Below are 21,981 nucleotides of genomic sequence, written 5' to 3'. Positions count from 1 at the left end.
TGGACTGTAAGCCATAATCATCAAAATTATAATAAATTATAATAAAGGCTTTAACATAGTATCACCTGTTGACCTAGAAAGGGCGGCCACACCAATATGCACCCTAGGTGGACCATTGACAGATTTTGCACGCAGACTATAAAGGTTAGATAAACAACACTGGTACTAAATCCGAGTTAGGTTGACCTCAGGTGGAGTTAAACATGATGTTTTTATGTTATGGAATAACACAATGTTTTCAAAGTGATTCCAAGATAGAACATAGACAAACAAGATCACTACACGACACATACACATACGTTTATCATAAGCAACATGTTTCGACTAACGGGTCAAATGTTGGTTGGTCACAATATCCATTTTTATTTTGATGCAGCGTCCACAAAATCAACTCATGTGGACATTTCTTCACTTACAGTGAGAACCATATGCTTACATACACTTCATGAAGACACATTTGGATTTTTTTTTTCTCACTGTCAGACATGAAACCAGAATGTACTCTTTTTTTAGGTAAATTCGAATTTTTGAAATTATTTGTATTTATCAAATTTCAGAAGAATGAGAGCTAGATTTTTCTACACATTTCTTTATTACTTTTTACAAAACCAAAAGTTTACATACATGTCATTAATATTTGGTAGCATTGCTTTTAAACTTGGGTCAAGCAAAGTTTTGGATTTCCTTCTACAAGCTTCTCAAAGTAGTTTGGAGGAGTTTTGGTTCATTCGTCCAAACAGAACTGGTGTAACTGAGCCACATTTGTAGCCACCTTGCGTGCCTATGCCTTTACTTGTTTCAAAGCTTGTTATAGTATAAGTATGATATTGGTATAATATAAACATCAAACAAAAGTGTATGACTTTGAAATGTTTATATCAAAAACAAAATAAAAGTCAGAACACCACCTGCCCAGAATGAAGCAACTGTTATTGTAGAACTTGCAGAATACTTTGAGTAACTGCACTGCAAAAAGTACCCTACTAAAAACAAGGAAAAAAATCTTAAAATAAGACATTTTGTTTTGTTTTAAGGAAAAAAATCTGCCAATGGGGTAAGCATTTTTTTCTTGCTAAGAATTCTTATTTCGAGAATATTTTTCTTATTATAAAACAAGAAAGAAACACTAAATATAAGCAAATAAATAGCTAGAATTAAGCAAAATGTCCTTAGAAAATGGAATAATTTAAGAAAAACATTCTTATTTAGTGAAAAATTGTGGGGTATTTTCCTTAAATGTTGCTTGATTTAAGCAAAATGTTCTAAATTATAGCCATTTTTGAGCAAAATGTTCTTAATACATACTAATTTAAGGAAAATATTCCTATTTGTTTTGTATACTTTATTGTCCCCGTAGGGAAATTTGTCCTCTGCATTTAACCCATCCTTCGATGCCATTGGGGCAGTAAGGAGCAGTGGGCGACGGCAGTGCCGTGCCCGGGGACCCATCTCCATGATGTGGACCCAGGCTGATGGTCAGAATCGCCTGGCTGGAGGATTCACCTATTGCACATGTTTTTAGTGGTAGGGAAACCGGAGTACCCGGAGGAAATCTACACAGACACAGGGAGAGCATGCAAACTCCACACAGAAAGGCCCCGTCCAGGTGGGAATCGAACCCAGAAGCTTCTATCTCTGAAGCGGAGGCGCTGACCACTGCACTACCGTGCCGCCCACTTTAACTTTGAGTGTAAAAATTGAGTGTGTTATCAATCTGTGAGAATCAGTTCTTAAATTAAGAGTTGTTGGGATCTTTTTTTTTTTCTTAAAATAAGAAAAAATATTCTTTGTCTAATGCTGAAGAAGATTAAAAAAGAAAAAATATCATGTCACCGCTGCAGTTTGCCTACAGACCCAACATCGGAGTGGAGGACGCTGTCATCTACCTGCCGGAGCGGGCGCTCACGCACCTGGAGCCCGCCGGGAACGCTGTGAGGGTCATGTTCTTTGACTTCTCCAGTGCCTTCAACACCATCAGGCCGGCGCTGCTGCGGGGGAAGCTGGAGGACGTGGGAGTGGATGAACATCTCACCGCATGGACCATCGACTACCTCACGGACCGACCACAGTATGTGCGGCTGCGCAGCTGTGAGTCTGAGGTGGTCGTCTGCAGCACCGGGGCCCCTCAGGGCACCGTCCTCTCACCGTTTCTCTTCACCATCTACACATCGGACTTCACATACAACTCGGACAGCTGTCATCTCCAGAAGTTCTCCGACGACTCCGCCATCGTGGGCTGTGTGTCTAAGGGGAACGACCTGGAGTACCGGTCAGTCATCATAGACTTTGTGGACTGGTGTGAGCGCAACCACCTGTGCTTGAACATCAGTAAGACGAAGGAGATGGTGATCGACTTCACGAGGAAGCCACTACCGCACACACCGCTGAACATCCAGGGGGAGGACATTGAGGAGGTGGACAGTTTCAAGTACCTGGGTGTTCACCTCAACAATAAACTGGACTGGTCCCACAACACCAACGCCCTGTACAAGAAGGGCCAAAGTCGCCTCCACCTTCTGAGGAGACTGAGGTCGTTCGGAGTGAGCAGGCCTCTGCTCAGGACTTTTTATGACTGTGGTGGCCTCTGCTCTCCACTACGCTGCCGTGTACTGGGCCCCGGGCAGCACAGGACGGGACAAGAACAGACTGAACAAGCTGGTCAGGAGGGCCAGCTCCGTCCTGGGCTGCCCCCTGGACTCTGTGGAGGAGGTGAGGGACAGGAGGGTGTTAGCCAAGCTCACCTCCATCATGGACAACACCTCCCACCCACTGCACGGGACTGTAGAGGAGCTGAGCAGCTCTCTCAGTGGCAGACTGAGACACCCTCAGTGCAGGACGGAGCGCTACCGCAAAGCCTTCATCCCCACTGCTGTCAGACTGTACAACAAGACTGTGAAGTAACGCCGACTGTAACAAGTGAATTTCTCCTTTGTGAGATCAATAAAGGTTTATCTTATCTTATGTTTTTTAGCAAATATATCTGAACAAGAAAAGGCTAGATTTTATTTCCTAAAGGCATTTTTTACTTGCGTAGAATCCACTTTTTGCAGTGTGTATTCCGCTGCAGTTACTCTTTCATTTGAGGGTATTTCCAGTTACTTTCCTAAAGTCAAAGGAATACATTGGAGTACTCAATCATTTTATTTCAGCTTCATCCAACTTTGTCATGCTTTTAATTCGTGGTAAATAAGTTCACAACAGGCAAAGCTTCATTTTGTTCCCCCAAAGTAACGGAATACTTTACACAATACATTTTGAGGCAAGTATTCAGTATTTTGGAACTAAATAGGCTATTATTCAACACGGAGTATGTGTGGACCAAACTTCACATTTCTGTCACCGTTTTGGCCTTTCCCTGAGCTGCCTGGTGTAACTCAAGCTCCTCTCCTTTGTTCTCTGTGACCTACTTTCAAAAATGCCCAAATCCTCCTTCATTGAGAACTTTTGATTCTGCCGTTCCTCTGAACCTCTGCCGTGGTTCATCTGGACAGACAGTGGCTGCCGTCGTCTCCTCCAGAGCACCATATGTGAGTCGTGATGTAGGCGAGCGAAGCGTCTGGCTGTGGGCGAACTGTGCACACGTGTAATCTCGCTCTTACTGGAGTCTCACCCAATCTCTGTTTGTTTGGGTGAGGTGTTTTAGGTCGCTATCTCTGTGTCGCGGAAACTTTTGACATAAAAACTAAGGAAAGTTCCGAGGGCTGCACGATCTGACAAAAGAATTCATCACAATGACATCGAGATCGATCTCATATTGAACGATCTTGATTTACGATATGGCATGTCTCCTCTCGTAGAAGAGCAGATATGCCAGATTTGGAAACGTTGAATAAAACAAATTGAATTCAAGGGGAAATTTTGATATTAAAAACTAAATTGGACACAACGGACAACCTCTGAGCAAAAGATTGTGTAAAATGTCAGTCAAAACTGCAGCTGAATTTGTTTAACCCTAGAACACTATTGGCGAGCAAATACATTTATATGATTTTCATGATGCTGCGTTTATCTGAGTGTCCTGGGTCTCTGAGGAGCTTCAGCTTTGTCTTTGACATATTTGATGGCCTGGGTGCTTTCCTAATCCAAAACACACTTTTCCCTACAGGCACATGTTCGGGTGATTTCCACACAGCGATAGTGATAGAAGGTCGGGCAGGGTTAGTGTATTTAATCAGGGAATCTTGCCCCTTTCAAGGTTGACATTCAGGGCTGCCACGTTTATTTTGCGACTTCATCTACAGCTTTGCTCCAGTCGCAGAGTTCAGTGTCTCTGGCTTCACAGCAAGTGAGGAACACATAGTTATTTTAGTCAGCTGCTCATTTACACCCATTCAAAATATGACATATTTTGTTTGTCTCTCCTGTGGCTGTTTGTGCCGAGGACCTTCACCAGAGAACTCTCACATGTCCCAGGAATGGGTCGACCAAAAACCAAGTTTCCATCTTCATTATTTTATTTTTTAGGATTTTTTTTGTTTCCAAATTCCACATTTTCCAGTAATTTTGGAGCATTTTTATCTGGTCCTCTCATGATGCTTTTCTTTAGTTTTATTGGACACAACACCGTTAAATATAAAAGAAAACGACTCCAGTGTGTCATGTATTGTCATGTTTTGAAAGTACTTTATCTCGGGTAAAAATCGCCCGGCGTTAGTGATGGTGTTGTGAATCTGAGCGATAGTGTTCTAGGATTAAGACGATCGTTTTCGTATTTCAGACGAATGTACGCAGTAAAAATAGTTGAGCAATGTGATTGAGTAGTGTTGACAGTGTTAGTCTGTCTCTAAGGAAAAAATATATTTTCTAAGAAATGTACATTTGATGCCAGTTTGAATCCAATTTAATGTTTTAATGACTTTGAAGGCTTTAATCTTGGCATCAATTATTGAATGACTTTTTAAAGCCGCAGAAACCCTGGACTGTAACTGAACACTGGACCAAGGCCTTTTCATGTACATCTCACAAAACTATATCTTTATGGACATGGAAAGTGTCTTGCTCAGGGATACAACAACAGTGGAGCTCAGGCAAGATTTGAACCACCCACCCTCCAGTTAGTGGGTCTACACCCAGCCCACATTGTTAGTTAGTAACAACGTCCATTTACTTAAGTACTGTTCAGTAGTAGAATTTACGAGGATCTGTACTTTACTTAGCGTTTATGTTGAGAACTTATTACTTTTAATCCATTTCATCAAAGGTCCCAGAGTAGTTACAGTTACTTCATCCATGTTTTGTTCATTTAATACATCTAATATGCACACTTAACCTTAATAGTTATGTTGTTATAGTTAATAGTAATGGCGGTACTGACTCACAACAAGGAGGAAGGTCTGTCCTTATTCACTGCACTTACTCAAACAGATTTGTACTTTCTACTTTGAACACCGACGTGTTTTCCGCTACACATACTATCACTGAAGTATTTGAAAACAAGTATTTTGAGCACCTCTGACCAACCAATGTACAAAACAAAATGAAATTCCATGGCAAGGTAGAAAATGATTGGCGGTGACATTTTGAATCATAGTTCTGGGGTAAATGCTAAAACCCACTCACCTCAGTGTCACAGTGACCACGGTAGAGCGAAATAAATCACTCCAACACTTAGTCAGACATGGGCTTTAAATACTTTTGGTCGTAATGCTTTATGTTGACATCCCACTAATAACTACGCCTTAATAAATGATGAGTTAACACTTTCACATTCACACTTAACGATGAATTGTTAGTTAAGTGAATTGTTTTGGGGTTTTTTTTTTACCTCGAGTTTGTTGCTTTTCTGATGTGGCAACAACATTTACATGAAGGTTTACTCTGCGCACAGATGGTGGAATAGCGGAAAGTGCTGCACTAGATCAAAAAGAGCCGAGGCGTGGTGGTACAAAAGCTTCTTGTGAAAAACACACAAAGACAGGCGGGCCACTCACTTGGGGGGAAATGTTGCAAAAAAAATGCTAAAAGTGAATGAGGCGCTACAAGTGTGCATGTTTTACAAATCCGCAGTGCTTCAGCTTTTCTTATTTTGCTTTTTTTTGTGAGAAAAGGCAGAAGTAAAATAAAAACGCCATTTGCATATTGAAAGACCATTTCACGTCCAGCAACAACAAAAGATGCAAGACAAAAATATATTGGGAGCGTGATTTAGAGGCAATATTTTCATTTAATCTTTCCTAGAATGAATATTTGAAGTAAAGATATGCATTTCTTGACTCTGTTATTTTGTAGAGTAAAAACCCGAGTGCACATGGCCTCAGAGGAACCCTGCAGATGTCACGCCCCCATACAGGAACTACAAAAATCAATGACTTTGACATCTAAAGAACAGCTGCACTCAGAAGCCCACACTGCACTGAAATATTCATATACATCTGACCATTGCACAGTATTACCCACAGGTTTCTACACTGCACTTCCAGCCTTCAGTCAGTAATACCTTCAAATACATTCTTTTGGACAATGCTACGCGTCAGGCAGCAGTTCCTGAAGGCAGTGATATGGGAGATACATGACAGTATGCATATCTCGTGTTTATATCTCAATAACACAATGTTCTTTTTTGTGCAGAAAAGAAGCTTTACTGGAAAGCGCTATGTTAATGGACTGAGGACAAATTAAATGGCATCCGGAGATTGTTTGCAAGGGGAAAAGAAGGGCGGGACCGTGAGCTGCACACTTGCCAAAACCGCGCAGACCTACTTCAAACTGTTCCACTCACTCAGCGACCACACCTGGCAAAGGCAACAGGAGCTGTTTACTCCAAAATCTGCATGTCATTTTATATTTCATTAGTTATGAGTCAACAAAATACCTTCTTGGCTTCAATAACTCTGCGACTCGTGGTGTCCTTGGCAGATTTATTGACACAGGAAAGGTTGAAACTACAAGAGGAAGACAGAAAAGACACAGTGTACAGCACAAATCAATATAACAGGAACAGGCAGTCCTAAAAATGTTGCACGCTCCGATGAACCATCTTGCGCTGAAGGAAAATAGACAAAAACCCACAATAATCAAATACTGTATCTTGCTTGCGCTGTACATAACACACAGAAAACGATGTGTTCCTCCCACTAATTTGAACAAATGTTGTTTTTTCTTTGCAAAATACTCACCCAAAGCCCCCAATATATGGCTAATCTTAAAATGAATATGATCAGTAAAACATAGGAACGCGCCATTTCCCTTTCCTGTGCTGCTCTGCAGGCCAAAAATCCTCAAAATGGCAATGATAACTGGAAAAAAGTATGTTTGTCTCTCCTGTGGCTGTTTGTGCCGAGGACCTTCAGCGGAGAACTCTCACATATCCCAGGAATGGGTGGACCAAAAACCAAGTTTCCATCTTCATTATTTTATTTTATAGGATTTTTTTGTTCCCAAATTCCACATTTTCCAGTAATTTTGGAGCATATTTATCTGGTCCTCTCATGATGCTTTTCTTTAGTTTTATTAGACACAACACCGTTTAATATAAAAGAAAACGACTCCAGTGTGTCATGTATTGTCATGTTTTGATAGATTTTGATGAAGTACTTTATCTCGGGTAAAAATCATCCGGCGTTAGTGATGGTGATATGAATCTGAGCGATAGTGTTCTAGGATTAAGACGATCGTTTTTGTATTTCAGACGAATGTACGCAGTAAAAATAGTTCAGCAATGTTATTGAGTAGTGTTGACAGTGTTAGTCTGTCTCTAAGGAAAAATTATATTTTCTAAGAAATGTACATTTGATGCCAGTTTGAATCCAATTTAATGTTTTAATGACTTTGAAGGCTTTAATCTTGGCATAAATAATTGAATGACTTTTTAAAGACGCACAGAAACCCTGGACTGTAACTGAACACTTTCATGTACATCTCACAAAACTATATCTTTATGGACATGGAAAGTGTCTTGCTCAGGGATACAACAACAGTGGAGCTCAGGCAAGATTTGAACCACCCACCCTCCAGTTAGTGGGTCTACACCCAGCCCACATTGTTAGTTAGTAACAACGTCAATTTACTTAAGTACTGTTCAATAGTAGAATTTACGAGGATCTGTACTTTACTTAGCGTTTATGTTGAGAACTTATTACTTTTAATCCATTTCATCAAAGGTCCCAAAAATCCTCAAAATGGCAATCATAACTGGAAAAAAGTATGACTAAAACCCATCCATACTCACTAACACAATTTTATTTTAATGCCTCCACACAAAGCTATATTTGAGACTTGACACTGATTCTCTAAAAGTCGATTAAGGCCTCAATTTGCCAACAATCTTTATTTTAAGGTTCGTGTCCAGTGCAGCTAAAGTAGCACTCCATACTGTAGCGTTGACCTCCCGAGCCAGAATTCCCTCTGAACATTGTGAGCCAACGATTATTTGGGCCACATTCTACCCATTTTGTCAATGGAATAGAGACCCACTGACCCAATCCGCACTTCACTTAGTTTTTACATCGCTTAACTGTTTTGTTTTTTCCATGCAAACTGGTTTTCAAACAACAAGCTAAAGTGGAGTTGCCTGAGGGATGCCCTCGCAGACAATCCTGATTGATGTTCCTCGGCTGCAGCCATTTTTAACTGACCCATCGACCCCGTTGAACCAAGTAACTGCTGCACTGCACGTACTGGTCACCTAATAACCAGGCAACAAAAGCCAGAAGAGCAGAACCTATGACCTGTAGCTCCTTTTAGAAGTCAGCTCTATTTTAAATTAATGTCTTCATATTTTTGAACCAATACACTTTTACTAGTTGCAGTTACCATTGGGGTTGTTTCACTATTTTTTTTTTTACAAACACTGATACGTGGGCACACCAAAACTGATCTGATACCACACGTGACAAACAGCAGAGTCTTTTCTGTCTCTGCAATTGTTAGTTTCAAGATCTTGCTGAAAGGGAGAAACATTGGTTACAGTGCCTCTCAAAAGTATTCATACACCTTGAACTTTTGCACATTTTGTCATGTTTACAACCCTAAACATAAAGATTTTATTTGGATTTTTTTACTGAACGTTCACACACGTAACCGACAACTGTGAAGTGAAAGCTAAATGATACATGATTCTGTTATTTTTCAAAAAATAGAAAACCGAAAAGTGGGGCTTGCATAAGTATTCATACAGCATGAATGAATACTTTGTGGAACCCCCTTTTGCTGTAATAACAGCACAAGTCTTTTGGGGTTTGACTCTACAAGATTTGCACATTTTAGCCCATTCATCTTTAAAAAACAACTCAAGCTCTGTCAAATTAGAAGGAGAGCGTTTGTGAACAGCAGTTTTCAGACCTTTCCACAGATTTTCAATAGGATTTAGGTCAGGACTTTGACTGGGCCATTCTAACACATTAATATGTTTTTATTGAACCATTCCATTGTAGATTTAGCTTTGTGTTTAGGGTCATTGTCCTGCTGGAAGGTGAATCTCCGCCCCAGCCTCAGTTCTCTTGCTGACTCCAGCAGGTTTTCCTCCAAAATGTCCCTGTATTTGGCTCCATCCATCTTCCCAACTATTCTTACAATCTCCCCAGTCCCCGCTGAGGAAAAGCAGCCCCACAGCATGATGCTCCCCCCGTATATTTGACACTGGGGATGGTGCACTCAGGACCATGAGCAGTGTTAGGTTTGCTCCATACATAACGTTTTGCATTTGGGCCAAAATGTTCAATTTGTCTCATCTGACCAAAGCTCCTTCTTCCACATGGAGCTGTGTCCTCCATATGACTTCTCCTCCTCCTTTCAATAATGGCTTTCTTCTTCCACTCGTACATGAAGGCCAGATTTGTGTAGAGTACGACTTATACTGTAGTTGTCCCATGTACAGATTCCCCCAGCTCAGCGGCAGGACTTCACAGTTCCTCCAGAGTTATCTTGGGGCACTTGGTTGCATTTCTTACCAGTGCTCACCTTGTTCGGTCTGTTAGTTTACGTGAACAGTGTCTTGGTAAGTCTGCAGTGGTGCTTTACTCTTTCCATTTCTGAATGATGGATTGAACAGAGCTCCGGGAGATGTTTAAATCTTGGGAAATCTTTGTATAACTTAACGCTGCTTTAAACTTCTCCACAGCTTTATCCCTGACCTCTCTGGTGCTCCTTGACCTTCATGGTGTTGTTTAGTGACCAATACACTCCGACTTACACACAGGTGGCCTCTATTTAACCGTTATGCCAAGGTGTGAACATTCTCCAGTCATTAGGAATGTTACGAGAGGCACTGTATATCAATTAAGTCCCCAGAAAGCTGAGGGGAGCCATGTCACGCAAGGAAATCCAACAATAAGTCAAAATAATCTCGATGATCGTGACAATGCGTCCGTGATATGTCTGATATGTCTGACCCAACTTCCACAAAAGAAGCTCCGCCGCTGACACGGATTGGGCGGGTGCCAGCAAGAACCCTTCCTCACATTACTCCCTCTCCTTTGTGCTTGTATACATCGGTGTGCGTGGGGCAGCGCTAACCTCTGACCTTTTGGCGCGCTGTTCCCGAAAAGTAAGCGGAGAACGGGATTGTGCGGGCGTGGGACTGCTCTCTCCATAAAGGGCCCGTATTGTGAGGAGTGTGGAAACATTAGCCGAGATACGGAGTGCCCTGGGAAATCCACCGCGCTGTGCGTTGGGACGGGTCCAGGCGCTCGTTCGCTCGTCCGGCAGACGGGGAGGGGAGCGCTTGTGTGTCACGTTCACCCAGAAACTATGTGGATGCTTGGCCACTCACATGAGGGAGTGAGTGGGAGAGAGCGGTTCGGAGGCAGCGAAGGCCAAGGGACGTTCTGTGCTACTTGGAAAGTCCAACATTTCATGAGGCGTTACTTCGCTGATCTAGGACCGTGGCTAGAGAAACTGTGTCACTTGGCTGGTCTGGTGATGTCACGGGGAATGAGGGCTGCATGATATATACAGTGCCTCTCGTGAGTATTCATGCACCTTGAACCTTTGCACATTTTGTCATGTTTACAACCCTAAACATAAAGATTTTATTTTGATTTTTTTACTTAACGTTCACTCACAAGTAACAGACAACTGTGAAGTGAAAGCGAAATGATACATGATTCTGTTATTTTTCAAACAATAGAAAAGGGAAAAGTGGGGCGTGCATAAGTATTCATACAGCATGAATACTTTGTGGAACCCCCTTTTACTGCAATAACAGCACAAGTCTTTTGGGGTTTGACTCTAGAAGATTTGCACATGTAGAGACTGACATTTTAGCCCATTCATCTTTAAAAAACAACTCAAGCTCTGTCACATTAGAAGGAGAGCGTTTGTGAACAGCAGTTTTCAGATTATTCCACAGATTTTCAATAGGATTTAGGTCAGGAATTTGACTGGGCCATTCTAACACATTAATATGTTTTTATTGAACCATTCCATTGTAGATTTAGCTTTGTGTTTAGGGTCATTGTCCTGCTGAAGGTAAATCTCTGCCCCAGCCTCAGTTCTCTTGCTGACTCCAGCAGGTTTTCCTCCACAATGTCTCTGTATTTGGCTCCATCCATCTTCACAACTATTCTTACAATCTCCCCAGTCCCCGCTGAGGAAATGCAGCCCCACAGCATGATGCTCCCCCCGTATATTTGTCACTGAGGATGGTGCACTCAGGACGATGAGCAGTGTTAGGTTTGCTCCATACATAACGTTTTGCATCTGGGCCAAAAAGTTCATTTTTCTCTCATCTGACCAAAGCTCCTTCTTCCACATGGAGCTGTGTCCTCCATATGACTTCTAGCAAACTTCAAACGGGATTTTTTATGGCCTCCTTTCAATAATGGCTTTCTTCTTCCACTCGTCCATGAAGGCCCGATTTGTGTAGAGTAAGACTTATAGTTGTCCCATGTACAGATTCCCCCAGCTCAGCGGCAGGACTTCACAGCTCCTCCAGAGTTATCTTGGGGCACTTGGTTGCCTTTCTGACCAGTGTTCTCCTTGTTTGCTCTGATATTTTAGGTGGAGGACCACGCCTTGGGAAGTCTGCAGTGGTGCTTTACTCTTTCCATTTCCGAACAATGGATTGAACAGTGCTCCGGGAGATGTTTAAATCTTGGGAAATCTTTGTATAACTTAATGCTGCTTTAAACTTCTCCACAACTTTATCCCTGACCTCTCTGGTGCTCCTTGACCTTCATGATGTTGTTTAGTGACCAATACACTCCGACCACAGCTCTGAGGGCCTAAAAGAACAGCTGTAATTATACTGAGAGTAGATCACACACAGGTGGCCTCTATTTAACCGTTAGGCCAAGGTGTGAACATTCTGGAGTCATTAGGAATGTTATGAAGGCAATTTAATGCACTCAGAAAATGCTGTATGAATACTTATGCAGGCCCCACTTTTCACTTTTCTATTTTTTGAAAATTAACAGAATCATGTATCATTTTGCTTTCACTTCACAGTTGTCTGTTACTTGTGTGTGAACGTTAAGAAAAAAAAATAAAAATAAAATCTTCATGTTTAGGGTTGTAAACATGACAAAATGTGCAAAAGTTCAAGGTGTATGAATACTCACGAGAGGCACTGTATAGCACACAAATGTCGCAATATCAGGTGATGCAATATCGCAAGAGGCCACAATAAGTCGCAAAATGACCGAAGTTTTTCATATGTCTGAGCTGCCTGACCCAAATTCAGGACAATTAACCTAGACTAGAGCAAATAATCATCCCGCACTCATCATTGCAACACCTCCGAGTGGAAACTGCAGTCATTTAAAGCGTCTCATTTCAAAACCCGTTGTGAGAGATTATTTATGTACAGATGGAGCAGATGGCGCTACAGCCGACTGACAATCCTTTGGCAATTGTCGAATAACAATTCCCCGATCAACTCTTCTCGACATCTCACTCATTTTGAATGGTAAGACCTTTCAAACACCTAAAAAGCGACTACTGTTGGAAATGCGCTTGCTTTTTTCTTGGATCAGTGAATCAACTCGACTCAATGAATCAATGTGCTTGAAATAGAACTTGAATATTGACTTGTGCAACATATTTGATGACTAGATTTCTCAATCATGACTAAAGCTACATTCATTGTCGTAGTAGTAGTGTCCAAACCAACGACAATGACTGACTATGCATGTGAGTCTGGCATTTAAGAAATATATAAAATGAGATGAACTAAACACTTCAGAGCAACATTAGTATTCAGATCTTAAACGATGATACCGAACCATCCCATTGCTCTTGATCATAGTTGCTGTTTTTGAACTGTCATTGCCGTTGACAATAGACATGTGTAGTTTGAGCGTAGAATTTATTGGAATAACATTTGTATCACTGGTACAGACGTGGCCGATAATGCACTTGGACCCACTTTGTACCATCATCAGGTCAGGGGGCCAACACTTCCGCTTCACCTCTAAAATACAGATTATGTTTTGAATCATTTAGACGGACCAACCAAATTAATAATGAAAAAAAGAGGGACTTGGGTGTGTGAGACATTGCCTTGGGATTTTTCTTCAACTTGCCTGTCTATGACATCAAACTTGGTTCGTGCTTGAAGCCATTGAAGGACTTGACCTCATCTTCCATCCCATAAGTAAAATCCAGTAACACATCGACTCATGATAAACTATGCCAATAACCTGGATTATTATCTGCCATACACCATCTACTACTCTCTATATTTTGCCTGCCACAGTTCCCACAGTGTCATGTTCTAAACTCCAACATGTGTAAACTCTGTGCATTGATGTAAACGGCACGTGAGCTTCATGTATCTGATTCTTTAAATTAAGGTATTGTCAGACCTTTCCCCAAATTGAACATAACATAGGGTGTGGTGGACGTATGCTCAGGTACCACGAGCAAACCCAAGCTGGCCTCGATGACATTACAGATTGTCGAACAATCAAGCCTACCCCACTTTTCCCTTCGCCCTAACGGAAACAGAGGGAAAAGTGTATTCACGTGAGACGATGAACGTGCTTTGCCATTTGTGGTTGACACACTCTGGGACAAAAGAGTCAGCTTTTCTTCGCTATTCGACCCGATAGTTTTGTTGAAGGCGAAGGTGCTGAATGATGGAGTCTGGAGTTGCAGTTCGGATGCACGTGTTGAGAAGAAACAGCAAAAACATGAGATGCAATACAGTACGAACAAACTATGTACACCTTTCAGGGCTGCAAGAACAATCGCTCTCTAAATTTAAATGGATGCAAATCATATCATATTGACTTGGCATAGACTGGTTCCTATATCATTTCTAAATATTACATGGGGAACATCCTGACTTGATGTATGAAAAGAGACTAAAGAGACCTTCATCAACATGCAAAATTTTTCAGTTCAGATACAAGTGTCTCGGGGACTCCGCAGACTCTATAGTGTAAAACAATATTAACAGCCTTTTACTTGTAATCTTCTGTAGCACTGTCACTATTGGCCTATTTCTGTGCGTTTCTTTCATTTTTGTGCATTTATTCAATTCTCTCAGAGAATTTGTTGTAGTATTTACTATAAGCCCTCTCAATTCAAAGCAGGTGTGTGGAAAGTTGTCAATTTTTCCACTGTAATTCATGTGTACCCCCTCACTTTGACATAGTGGAAGGTATAGTGAGCAGAAAGTGGCTTTGAAAACAGCACTCTCTGTTTCGTTTCCACTAACATTACTATTACTCTCCATTCAGGCTATTGTTGCATAGGCTATGGCCAATATGATGCTTAGGCCTATAGGTTTCTTTCACATTTTAATTTTCTGCTTCCAAATGTTCATTTTTTTTTGTTGCAATTCTAAAATAATGTTAGGACAAGGATATAGCCTATTGTACTGTATGTATAGGCTACATCCTTCTCAACAGAATCCCACACGCTCTTCACGTTGAGGCACTTTTAAGTCGCCTAAATCGTCACTTAAGTTTTGTGTGAGTGTTTCTTGTTTCTTTGTTCACTTTTGCCTGGTGAAAGTATGTCAGTGGGTTACATTAACACCAATAGAGGCGGTGGAAGGAGGAGTCGTCGAACTGGGTCACATGGCTGCGCTCACTTCGACGAGAAAGTACACAGCCAGAGCCAGATCCTGCCACCGCACGAGCGCAGCCTCACGCACCGCATCTCCCACCTCGATTTCAATGAAACCGAGCATTTTTTCTTTTTGACAAGAAGACGCGGCGTCGGAAGACACGTCTGCTCCGTTTGTTTATTCGACGAAGCTCCTCGCGCGTTCGAAGACTTCGGCACGACTTCCCTGGCGTTGGAGAACTTGCCAACAGTCATTTGAGCAGCAAAGCTTTCCTGTTGGATCAGATACCACGGGGAAAACAAAAAAAACAAGCACGTTACATTTCGTGTTTTTCCGATTAGCTTCGTATAAGACAAATGTTGTAGCGTTTTCGTCGAGGTAAATCAGCGACTTTCCAGTTGCTGAACACTCCAAACAGAAACACGGCTTCAGCACTAAGGTAGCACAGGAGAGCCCCGAAAGACCAAGGACATGGAGGCGACAAAAGCCGGTGAGTGCGGAAAATATATGGATTTTAATCATAACTTGCTACATGTTGGTGTTCTGCAACAGGCGTAACTACCGCGTTCTAGAAAAGGGAGCCAAACATCGTATCGAAAGTCAAATGAACGGCTAACTTTTCACGTTTACCTGCTATTTACCAATGCATTTCACACTTTTACCCAGCGTATGCTCGGTAATCTCTATCTGGGTTAGCAGTTGTCGTTACCCAAGTGGTTGGCTCGAGCAGCATTGCAGTGCGCTGCGCTCACATGGACCCGTCAGCCTGGCCATGTGCGCCTGTGTTTACGTTGGTCGTGCGTCGCCTCTGATTGGCCGAGATGCGCCGTGACGTGGCCGTTGCATAATTTGTCCCGGTTGTCTAGCGCGTGGAGTCGGCGCGGGGTACACGTGCGGCCATAGGCGGCAGCGTCTCGGTGACCCACTTTCTCCCGGTAAGAAACATGCGCGCGACACGTGGGGGCGGGAAGAGAGGCGGTGATGTGTTCGCGGCCGTGTGACTCCCGGGGAGCAGATACCAATGCTCGTTTGCGTGTTACGTAGCGGTGTTGCCATTTTGTAACACGGTTGCAGCCGATTTCATTACATTACAATTTTATTCTGAACCAGGCCTAAAAAATGTCGTTCTATTGAAGCTTTATTATATTTTTAAGTTTTTTTTAGTTTATGTATTTCATAATAATAATAATAATAATAATAATAATAATAATGATAATGTAGGTTATTCATTTGACTTTATTTTTTATTTTTTTTATGGTATTTCGATATTCAAGCCACCCCGCCTTGAATCAACACTGTCCTGGACCTGGAGTCGAGTCACGTTGAGCCCGCACTGCTTTGGCTCTGTGAACGCATCATTCCTTTGAGAAGCTTGACAGAATTAGGGCGCGTGTTATTAACAATGCCAGTAAAAAAAAATCCCGCAGTTTCTTTTTACTCTATTCAAGAGAAAACAATCCCCATCAAAAAGAGCAAGTTTTATTTGTAATTGAAACAAATTGTAGACCAAAAAAATGGTGTCCTGTTCAGAATGCACTTGCATTGTTTCCAAAGCTCCCATTTACACTTAATAACCTTTATTTAATTGATTTGGCACTTTGTAACATGTTAAGGTAATGGCTACGGAAATACATTCGAATGATTATCTCCATCCTACTACACCTGGGCCTAACATGTGACCAGGCTGTCCTATTTATATTTAAATAGCCCTTGATCGAGTGTTTACCCTGTCAGAGGATGTGAATGAAGCACTGGGCAGGGCCAGACTACCTACTACACTCCCTGCTCAAGCTCACATTATGTAACGGCTGTTACCTAATCGGAGTGGCAGGGTAAGGAAATCAGGTCGGCCTATGTGGAAGGGAGAGAACTGGCTGAGCAGCAGCAGTGGGCCGTCTCTGCTGCTCTTCTACTGGCTGCGCTCCTGTGATGATGTGTCCTCTTTAAGCTAAGCCTGTTGCTTCTGGGGCTGTGGACGCCGGCCAATGAGAGCCCAGTCATTTTAGAAGCCCTGCACATGTCGCTCTCGGATGCTTCCGGTTGATGCTGTGATAAAATGATTCCTCAGTGAACTCAGGGCCGTACACTATGTGCAAAGGAAAACAAACAATGGAATAATAATCTTTTTAAAGGGTTGATGAGTCATAAAATCCTCCCACATGGTAAAATCATGAGTCTGCAGCCCAGTAAACTATGCTGCTTTGAGCACAAACGGCAAAACAAAAATAAAACCGTTCATGTAACAGTATCACTTATTTTTAAAACAATTGATGAATGAATAATAGTTGCTATAAAAAGAGTAAAAGTTGTTTGGTAGATGAGTAAGTTCTGTTGAAATAAAAACAAAGGATAAACAAATGAACATATTTGTGCTCGTGTTCTTGCAGGTGTAATCGCCTACATCAGCTCATCCAGCTCGTCCTCCAGCCCTGAGTCCTGCCACAGCGACTCGTCCAACGGCAGCTACCAGTCGTCGTCCCCGCCCCACGGCTCCTCTCCCAGCCGGGCCCCCCGGCCCCCCACCAAAATGCCAGCGGCGCTGAAGGGGCGCGGGCCCTCCACCGCCAAGTGTGGCATCACCAGTAAGAGACCAGTTTGAAAGCTACAGTTTTCATGTTGTATCTAGAGAATGCATTTGCTTACTGACCCCTTGTGGCCAAATGCCGACAGTGTGCCTGGAAGAAGAACAAATATGCCAAAATAACTGTTCTGTAGCTATATTAGGTTACAAATGTCTCCCGCTTGAACTGTGCTTTAAGAGTAAGTGTAGTTGCACATTCATGTCGCGGCCAAGGCTGCATAACCCGTAGTTAAAGGAACATATAGGGATTTCAAAGGTTAAACCACAGCCCACAGTCAGAGCACAGCCTTTTCATCTAAATTGTTTATGTCCCTAAATATATGGGGCAACAGTTTCAGAGAGGCTCCGCTTTTAACTGACGTCCTCATGTGAACTGGGACTATTTTGAGGCGTGTCGAGTCCTGATGTGAACCGTCTGCTCTGTGTGTGTCTTTGGCAGAGCTGAACGGGCTGGTGCTGCCGTGCAAGGTGTGCGGAGACGTGGCATCTGGTTTCCACTACGGCGTCCACGCTTGTGAAGGATGCAAGGTCAGATTCACTTTCATCATTATTCAACATGAAGTAACAACCAAAGGGGCTGGTGAAGCTGTCTCGACTTAAAAGAAATGGATCGTGCCCTCATTACAGAAAGGCTGAGCGCACGAGCTTTCACAAAAACCCCAAACTCCACCGTGACACTGGAGGTATAAGTGGGTCATCAGTGCCACAGCCATCTGCACCATGAGGAAAACTAGTTCAGTACATATTCAGGCAAGCCGCGCTTCACGCCTCACGCCGCTCCATGGCCTAGTTAGCTGTGGGGAGCGCAGTCAAGTGACAAACTGCAGAGAAGACACTTTCAGTAGAGTGGCTATCGTCATGTTTTCACTGCAGTCATTGATCATTCAGCTGCGGGAGGGTTTATGAAGAGAACGCTGTCAGAGCAGGCGATTTATAGTTTGTTTCATGTGGATCCAAATGCACTTCCTCTCATCAAACAACAGCCTTTCACTGTGATAGGCCCAAACAGAATGCATGGGCTGAAAAATAAATATGATTTCTCCTGAATGCCACAATATTGGGAGGTTCACCTCAAAGTGTGTTTTGTCCCACAGGGCTTTTTCCGGAGGAGCATCCAGCAGAACATCCAGTATAAGAAGTGCCTGCTGAACGATAACTGTCCCATCATGAGGATCAGCCGCAACCGCTGCCAACAGTGCCGCTTTAAGAAATGCCTGATGGTGGGCATGTCCCGGGACGGTGAGTACCTCTCTTCTCCTCTGTGTATAGAATAGTAAATAGTCCAGGCTCTGACCTGTGTGTGTGTTGGCTGTCCAGCCGTGCGTTTCGGGCGCATCCCGAAGCGGGAAAAGCAGCGTATGCTCCTGGAGATGCAGAGTGCCATGAACAACATGATGAACAGTGACCTGCAGAGCCCCGCCCTGAACATGAGCAGAGCTCCGCCCCCCAGCACCAACGCTACCTCAGACACAGGCTCCTCCTCGCCCTCCTCATCCCCGCGCTCCAGCCAATCAGACTCCAGCTCGGACCCTGAGCCCAGCGTCTCCATGGACACCAGCTCCGCCTCCTCCAGTGCGTCGGACAGCGGAGAGGAGGAGGTGATCGGGTCAGTGACCCGCGCTCACCAGGAAACCTTCATGTACAACCAGGAGCCTCCGGCCACTGACAACAGCTCAGACTGGAACCACCACAACAACATGATCACCATGGAAACACAGCCAAACCCACAGCCCCAGGACACCGGTGCCTGCCCCTTCAAGGCCTCCTGCCCTGTCCCCGGGGCCCTGGAGGCCCCTGGGCACAGGGCTTATGGTCGCCACGCGTGGAGGGGGGGCAACAGGATGCACCTGGTAAGAGAGGTCGATGTGCTCTGTGTGTTTTTGTCCTGTAAGTCACTCTGACGGAGCTCTATAATGTTTCCTGTTCAGGTTTGTCCCATGAACCTGTCCCCTCACGTGGACCCGGACAAGTCGGGACACTCAGTGTGGGAGGAGTTCTCCCACAGCTTCACCCCCGCCGTGCGAGAGGTGGTGGAATTTGCCAAGAAGATCCCCGGCTTCAGAGAACTGTCCCAGCACGACCAAGTCAGCCTGCTGAAGGCTGGCACCTTCGAGGTACTGCTGCACAAACCACACACACACACACACACACACACACACACACACACACACACACACACACACACACACACACACACACACACACACACACACACACACACACACACGACACACGACACACGACACACACACACACACACACACACACACACGACACACACACACACACACACACACACACACACACACACACACACACACACGACACACACACACACACACACACACACACACACACACACACACACACACACACGACACACACACACACACACACACACACACGACACACACACACACACACACACACACACACACGACACACACACACACACACACACACACACACACACACACACACACACACACACACACACACACACAGCTACGCAACAGACGCATGACTCGACACCTGTTGAGCATAAATAGAATGACACACAGCACACAAAGGAGCCAGGCTTTGTATAAAAGGCAATGATTCAAAGGTCAAACCTTAACCCAGTGTAAGAAGGTCCTCTGCTGGTGCTCAGGTGCTGGTGGTGCGGTTCGCCTCCCTGTTCGACGTGAAGGAGCGCACAGTCACCTTCCTGGGGGGTAAGAAGTACAGCGTGGACTGCCTGAGGGCCATGGGGGCCGGGGACCTGCTCAACTCCATGTTCGACTTCAGCGAGAAGCTCATGAACCTTGGGCTGAGCGACGAGGAGATGAGCCTCTTCACCGCCGTGGTGCTGGTGTCTGCAGGTCAGTCTGACCGGAGACTCTTCCACCTTCACCGCACACTTAAGCTGCCGTTCAACTGCTAACTTAGCTTTCATCCCATGTTCATCCTAAAATAATCTACTCTCAAGACAAGCTGACAGACATTTTTAAATAAGCTAAAATGTTGAGTCGTTCTGCCAACACATTCTTTCCCTTTCTCTGCTGCCCCCTAGTGTGCACATATGTTTTTGATATTGCTCTATGCCTAGTGTTAAAAGGCCCACGTTACACATTAAATACAAACATTAAATAGTGAGCACCACATTTTTAATTGTGGTCCATATTCATTCTAAACGATCCAAACACATTTGTCATTCCTAATCACAAAATAATGGTGACCCCCCTCCTCCTCGTCTCCCCGCAGACCGCTCGGGCATCGAGAATGTGAACTCTGTGGAGGCGCTGCAGGAGACGCTGATCCGCGCGCTCCGGGGCCTCATCATCAAGAACCACCCCAACGAGGCGGCCATCTTTACCAAACTGCTGCTCAAGCTGCCCGACCTGCGCTCCCTCAACAACATGCACTCCGAGCAGCTGCTGGCGTTCAAGGTCCACTCCTGAAGGACCGGAGATGAAACGAAACAACTCCTGCCTGACCGCACAATGAACCCGGTCGCTTAAAGTTGGGCACGAAACGGGGAACAAACTTTTTAAACAAAGAAAAATCCAATCGTACTGTAGGGCGACGCTGCCTCTTCTGTGAGAATGACGTGTACAGAGAAACGCGGTGATTGATGTAGATGTTTGTGTGGAGTGAAGCCATGTTATCACTAAGTTACAATGTAAACATGACGAACACGCTAAAGCCGGTCAATCCAAGTGGACACGAAAAAGTCGATTTGTACCATCATTTCTACAATGTTCAGATCAGTAAATTTGCCATGAGCAGACGCGTATGTTTGTTGCCATGTTTCAAATGTAGCTTGCCAGTGCGGGACAAAAGGCAAAATGTCTACTTCAATTCGACAAAGGGCTAAACTATTTTGAAAGTATTTCAAACCGCAATTTCAGTTTTTTATTTTCGTACAATCAAGTTCACTTTGCTAATTTTACAACTTCCAGAAGCATTTGGACGTCAGACGTTAGCATGTTAGCATGTTAGCATGTTTTATATATACCATCCAATGGAGATGGGATAATTCTACAGACTTTTTATTATCCAACTTACCCAAGGCCTTTGCAATTGGTCTTTTTGAATTACGATTTGCATTTGATTGCAACTTGAACCGAGCTACCATTAGCTTGATTCTAACGTTATAGAAAGAGTCTATTACCCTTAAAGTGATGGTCTGTAAGATTGCAAAATGAGGAGAAAGAGAAGGGGGCTTTTCCAAATGTAAACAATCCAGTCCCCTCCCCTCATGGTCGGGCCGGAAAGCAAGTCCTAGTTTGCAAAATGAATAAAGAGATGAAGAAAGGCCGGTTCACAGGAGAGCTCGTCTCATTGGTCAAAGTGTTGGCACCGGGCGGTTCTCAATAGTGCCTGAGATCAACAAAGGAGGGACTTAAGAAAAACATAATCATTTATTGTTACTTGCGTTTCGTTAGATTGCAGACCCAGGCGGTCA

At 43.7% G+C, this 21,981-nt stretch overlaps 1 protein-coding gene across 1 annotated transcript; it reads left to right on the top strand.

Annotated features, from left to right (window-relative positions):
- Positions 1-15,236: 15,236 nt before the first annotated feature.
- Positions 15,237-21,471, top strand: nr1d2b (nuclear receptor subfamily 1, group D, member 2b). Its single transcript, XM_079571264.1, has 8 exons — positions 15,237-15,443; positions 17,341-17,535; positions 17,974-18,062; positions 18,629-18,773; positions 18,852-19,384; positions 19,463-19,648; positions 20,185-20,395; positions 20,778-21,471. The coding sequence occupies exons 1-8, from the start codon at positions 15,425-15,427 to the stop codon at positions 20,972-20,974; spliced, it is 1,575 nt and encodes a 524-aa protein (XP_079427390.1). The 5' UTR covers positions 15,237-15,424; the 3' UTR covers positions 20,975-21,471.
- The last annotated feature ends 510 nt before the right edge of the window (positions 21,472-21,981 follow it).

The sequence above is a fragment of the Gobius niger genome (assembly GCF_951799975.1).
Source record: "Gobius niger genome assembly, chromosome: 14".
Classification (NCBI taxonomy): Eukaryota; Metazoa; Chordata; class Actinopteri; order Gobiiformes; family Gobiidae; genus Gobius; species Gobius niger.
Note: the sequence above shows the minus strand (reverse complement) of the source record. Positions and strands in the feature narration are given on the sequence as shown.